At 49.4% G+C, this 6,156-nt stretch overlaps 1 protein-coding gene across 2 annotated transcripts in view; it reads right to left on the bottom strand.

Moving 5' to 3' along the window:
- Positions 1 to 296: 296 nt before the first annotated feature.
- MYOZ3 (myozenin 3) overlaps positions 297 to 6,156 on the bottom strand; it is a 19,330-nt gene continuing 13,470 nt past the window's right edge. For both annotated transcript variants that reach the window (XM_011931597.1, XM_011931598.1), the window contains exon 7: positions 297 to 2,979. In XM_011931597.1, coding sequence (XP_011786987.1) covers positions 2,811 to 2,979 — 169 coding nt within the window. In that variant the 3' untranslated portion in view covers positions 297 to 2,810. The remainder of the gene's footprint in view (positions 2,980 to 6,156) is intronic.

Here is a 6,156-nt window from a genome sequence, read left to right as displayed (position 1 = left end):
AGGTGAGTGATTTGCTTTTTCAGGATCCAAATTTTACTTCTTAAATAAAGCAGCATGATACAGAACAATCCATATAGTATGATTCCATTAAAACAAAGACATGCCTATGTGGGTGTGCATCTATATACACATGCACACATTTATCCATTCAAATAATTCCACAATTCTAGAAGGACCGAATTGTCATCAGTGGTTACCTCTGGTGTGTAGGAATGGCAGAGACAGGAAGGTAGGAAGGGGTACATATGTGCATGGGAGGGCTATGTGGGCAGACACTTTCACATTTTACTCCTTGCTGCTTATTATTATTATTTTATTTTTACAATGAGCATTCTTTTTTTTTTTTTTTACAACACCAGAAAAAGTCACACTCTCAGAAAAAGAAAGGATTTGTTTTTGGGTGCAGTGGTCTCCCCACCAGGCTCCTTTTCTTACCCGGTGGCTACAGTTACCTTCCAGAGCACAGCAGAACCAACCCAAGGCAATCGGAGTCCTTTTGTCTACTTTTCAGACTCTTGAATGGCTGCTCCTCAGCACATGGAAACCTGGCTTTCAATGGCAGCCCCCAAATTCAAGAGAAAACACCAACTGCAAGCAATTCTAAAAGTCAGGCCATTGGGCCCTTGGGACCCAGAAGGGGAGTGAAACTCCAGAGCAAAAGGAAAATACAGTCATTATCCCATGCACCCTGGGAATGGGCTGGACTCCTGACCTTCCACATTGCTCCCAGAGAGAGAGGCAGGGAGAGCTCTACAGCAATGAGAGGCTTTTCTTCAGGCTTCAGCTTTACTGACCCCCAGTGACATCTTAGCAGCCAGCTTCTCATGCTGCATCTAGTTCCCAAACAACTTTTCCAGCCTAGAGCAGCAGTTGCATGAAACCTACCATTGACTGAGCTCTTATTATAAATGTGTCCTGCACTGTGTTCACAACAAACCCATAAAGGAGGTTTTATACTTGTCCTCATCTTACAGATGGAGAAATAGAGGCTCAGAGATGTGAAATGATTTGCTCAAGTTCACCCGGCTAGCAGTGGCAGAGTTAGAACCCAGTCCAGCCAGTCTGACTCCAAAGCCTACACTCAACTTCCAAACTCCAAGGCAGGGCACCACAATCAGATGATTTCAGAGCGAGTGGGCATTGACCACCCAGTGCAGAGAAAACAGACATCCACTGGAATCAGATTTCCATTTGGTCTCTGCCCCTGGACAAGTCACTTCCTCCTTTTGAGCCTAAATATCCACATCTGTAAAATTGGGACAATATCTTGCTCTCAGGGTTGTTGTGAGAATTAGAAATAAGATATGTAGAGAACCTACCACCAGCCCAAGCACTGAGGCACTCAATATAAAGCTGCTATCATCATCATCATCACCACCACCACCACCACTTTAAGCAGCCTGCTCAAAATGGACAGTGGAAAGAAGGAATCTTAATAAGCACCCCACTTTGCACCTGTCCTGTAAGGTGCCCAGCAGGCGGCCCCTTCTCTCCATTCCCATGGCCTCATCCCTTGCAGGCTTCCTGGCTTCCGGCATTATCCTCCTCCAATATACGCCCCACACAGCACCCAGCAAGACCCAGCACTAAAACCTTCCCCTTTTCCTTAGTGAGGTCCACCCCACACTGGCCCTCACCGGCTCCTCTAGCGCAGCCCTCTCCCCTCTGCAGAACACCCTGCACCTGTGCTCAGTTCCACATTTTTGCACATGCTGGTCCACTTTCCAGGAATACCCTCCCCCTCACACCCCCTTCTCTTCCTGGACTCTCACACCTCCTCCAAGGTCCCACTCAAATCCTCCAGGAAGCTTCTGGAATCCCATCCCACACCTAGGGTGAGGGACTCCTTCCTCTGCCCCACAACACTTTGTTCCTCAATTGTCAATAAGCATGCTTTAGGGAAAATTATGATTTCATGCTCTATAAATCTGTCTTCCCTACTGTCTTTTCCTCCTCGAGGCCCGGGCCTGGCACAGTGTCTAGCACACAGTCAGTGCTTAGGAAGTGTTTAGAGCATGAATAGATGAAGACCAACTGCCTCTCAGTAAAAGCAACATTTTCTAATTATTTGAGTTATTCACAGGAAGATGGGGTGCCAGTGAGTAGCACCCTGTCACCGGGGGAGTGTACACTGCAGGAACAGGGAAGAGCAGAGGTGTGGATGTGGACTCCTAATGACACAAACCATGGAAAATTTATGCTGGAATCACCTGGAGTACTGATTGCTATTTCTTTTATTTTATTATTTTGTTTTTTAGAAGGAGTCTCACTCTGTTGTCCAGGCTGGGGTGCAGTGGCGCAATCTCGGCTCACTGCAACCTCTGCCTCCCAGTTCAAGTGATTCTCCTGTTTCAGCCTCCTAAGTAGCTGGGATTACAGGCATGCACCACCATGTCTGGCTAATTTTTGTATTTTTAGTAAAGACGGAGTTCCACTATTTTGGCTAGGCTGGTCTCAAGCTCCTGACCTCAGGTGATCCTCCCACCTTGGCCTCCCAAAGTGCTGGGATTACAGGCATGAGCCACCACACCCGGCCCTGGTTGCTATTAGTAATACAGATTCCTCAACTTAGGAGACTCTGATGCTGCAAGTCTGGGATAGTCCAGTCATCTGTATTCAGAACAACATCCCCAGGTAATTTTGAAGCACACCCATGTTTTGGGACTACTGAACTTTGTGACCTCTGAGGCCATTTGCAATCAGGTTTTGTGTGTGAAGGCCCTTCTTAAACTGTGAAGTGCTGTCCGCAAGTCTTGGTTCCGGATGTTACCAGGCCCCCAAGACTGGGGAACTGAAGATGCAGGCTTGGGCTACAGCTCCTCGGACTCTGGGAGGTTACGGACCCAGCCCTGGGCCACTCTGTTGAAGCTGGGTCTGAGGCGGAGGAGTTCCAAGCCACTGAGGGGCTCCGGGATGAAGGGGGTGCCTGGCCTGGGAAAAGTGCCCCCCACGAGGGGTCCTCCAAATGGCACTGGGGTCCTGGAGAAAGAGAGCAGCAGGAGAGGTGGGCTGTGTGGAACAGGGACAGCAGTATACTGACATGTGGGTCACCATGTATGGGCCCCTCCCTGCTGCTCTCTGAGCCTCAGTTTTCCCTTCTATACAGCAAGATTCTGTACATCTTTTTTTTTTTTTGAGACGGAGTCTTGCTGTGTCGCCCAGGTTGGAGTGCAGTAGTGTGATCTCGGCTCACTGCAACCTCTGCCTCCCAGGTTCAAGCAATTCTCCTGCCTCAGCCTCCTGAGTAGCTGGGATTATGGGTGTGTGCCACCACACCTGGCTAATTTTTATATTTTTAGTAGAGATGGGGTTTCACCATGTTGGACAAGCTAGTCTCGAACTCCTGACCTCATGATCTGCCCACCTTGGCCTCCCAAAGTGCTGGGATTGCAGGCATAAGCCACCGTGCCCAGCGATTCTGTACCTCTTAAGAGGTTTTTTCAACTTTGCCCATTTCCAAGTCTGCACCTACGTGGGTGGCTCGTTGCTTAGCAATAGAAATGAAGCTGATAGAGCCAGAATTGACTTGTCCTAGGCAAGACTCTAGACTCCCCTTCAGTAAGCTCCCCTTAGGACAAAAGGCCCAAAACTAGAGAGAGAAGAGAGCATTAGAAAGAGCACTGAAAATCAGGGGGAAAATGCAGATTACAACAGACATGACATTTCTCCTCCAGGACACTGGCACAATGAAATCATTTGATAACGGGGCAAAGTTGGTGAGGTGGCGGGGAAAAGTTTCACAGCGTGCCGCTGGTTAGAGGGTAAGCCAGTGCTGCCACCGCAGAAGGCAATGTGGCAGGATCTTTGTAACCTGAAATGTGTGAGCTATGTCACCCCGCATCTCCACCTCCGAGCATATGGCTTAGGGAAGCACAGGCGTGTAGGCACTGGGATGCAGACCTCAGCAGCACATTAGTGACAAATCAGAAACCACCCGTATGCCCACTAGCAGAGAAATGGGCAAGACAGGTAGAGCATGTTCACACGATAGAAAACTATACAGCAGGCTGGGCACAATGGCTTACGCCTGTAATCCCAACAATTTGGGATGTCGAGGCGGGCCAATCACCTGAGGTCAGGAGTTCAAGACCAGGCTGGCCCACATGGTGAAACCCCATCTCTAGTAAAAATACAAAAATTAGCTGGGCATGGTGGTGGGTGACTGAAATCCCAGCTGCTTGGGAGGCTGAGGCAGGAGAATTGCTTGAACCTGAGAGGTAAAGGTTGCAGTGAGCTGACATTGTGCCATTGCCTGGGCCACAAAAGTGAAACTCTGCCCCACCCTGCCAAAAAAAAAAAAGAAAAAGAAAACTAGACAGCAGCTTAAAAGGAACTAGAGCTCTACATATTAGTATGGTAGATTTCGAAAGCATAATGTTGAGTAAAAAAAGCAAGTTAATAGAATTAAACGCAAAGTATTAAAACACACACACACACACACACACACACATCATTCCCCCTACAGGCATGCCGTTGCCCACACAAAATGTTCTGAGCCCATATAGACCAGCCTGACAACCATGTTACCTTGGGAAGGCAACTGGGATTGAAGGATGATGAGCAAAGGGGCTCTACATTTATTTGCCTAACATTTTTTAAAAACCTATGTATGTGATTTTAATAATACTGTTTTGTTTTGTTTTGAGACAGGGTCTTGCTCTGTCACTCAGGCTAGAGTGTAGTAGAACGATCTCGGCACACTGAAACCTCTGCCTCCCAGGTTCAAGCGATTCTCCCACCTCAGCCTCCTGAGTAGCTGGGATTATAAGTGTGTGCCAACAAGCCCAGCTAATTTTTGTATTTTTAGTAGAAACGAGGTTTCACCATGTTGGCCAGGCTGGTCTTGAACTTCTGACCTCAAGTGATCTGCCTGCCTTGGCCTCCCAAAGTGGGATTACAGGCATGAGCCACCACACCTGGCCTTAATACTGTTTGTTAATTTTAAGAAAAATAAAAATCATTGCTTGCGTTGTTTTTCCAGCAGCCTGGGACCAGTGGGAAGAGGATAGTGCTTGCCTCTGGGGTGGAAAGACAAACCTCGGGCCAGGGCCTGGGTCCCAGCCAGGAAAGCATTTCTGCCTGGACCACCCCAGTTTTGGTGGCAACAGCCAGGCCTCACAGGAACAGGCTGGGTGGTGTCCAAGCCATGCAAGGCCCACAGTCAGGCCCTTGACTGGGAGCCCAGGGCCCGGGAAGCTGAGCACATCTTGGCCACCCAAACTGCTGTTTCTCTTCTCTATGCCTCAGTTGCTCTTTCTCCCTCAGAAGAGGTCTGGGTGCAGGGCTCCCTAAGACCCTCTTTCTGCTGGTGGGAATGTGCCTTGCTGTCATACTTGAGGCATGAGATCACTGGGAGATGCAACCTGAGTGGCCCAGCCTGGAAGCTGCCTGCCAGGACTGAATGTCTGCTGCAGGTTTCAAATGGCTGGGCAGGCAGGGTCTGAGGGCCCAGGAGATAGGGCAGTCCTGCCTGGCGGGGAACTCCAGAATGTCTGTTAATGGCTTGTGACTCACACAGCGCCTGCTAGGCCCAATTCTTCCCATCAGGACCCTCTCTGCCTATTCAGATATTTGAGGGCAGTCACATCCCTCCGGAGCTGTCTCTTCTCAAGGCGGATCACCCCCAGTTCCTTCAGCCTTTCCTCCTAAGTTCTGATTTTCCAGGCCTAGCTAGGCTCTGGCGCCCACCCGTCTGTCTTAGACAGACACAGTCTCCACGTGTGGTCTGAGCAAATGCCAGAAGAGCAGGACCGTGGCGTCCTCTCTGTGGACTCCCCTTTTCCTCACTAAATGCAGTCCAAGCCAGAGGAGCATATTCAGAAATAGCACCAGACCGAGGAAGCCAGTGCAGTTAACATGCACCCCTCAGCCCAAGGCCTTCCTCCAGTGCCAAACTTCTGTCTTGATTCCTACGGTTTGTTTTCAGGCCCCCAGTGCAGGATGGTAAATATATCCCTTTTAAGCTCTCCCCTGTCCAAACCTCATCTCAGCTGTAAATAATAATCATAATAGGCCGGGGGCAGTGGCTCATGCCTGTAATCCCAGCACTTTGGGAGGCCGAGGCGGGTGAATCACGAGTTCAGGAGTTCGAGACCAGCCTGGCCAACACAGTGAAACCCCTGTCTCTACTAAAAATACAAAAAATTGGCGGGGCGC

Source organism: Colobus angolensis, unplaced genomic scaffold, assembly GCF_000951035.1.
Source record: "Colobus angolensis palliatus isolate OR3802 unplaced genomic scaffold, Cang.pa_1.0 Scaffold90, whole genome shotgun sequence".
NCBI lineage: Eukaryota > Metazoa > Chordata > Mammalia > Primates > Cercopithecidae > Colobus > Colobus angolensis.
The sequence above is the reverse complement of the archived record's forward strand: the minus strand, read 5'-3'. Positions and strand labels throughout refer to the sequence as shown.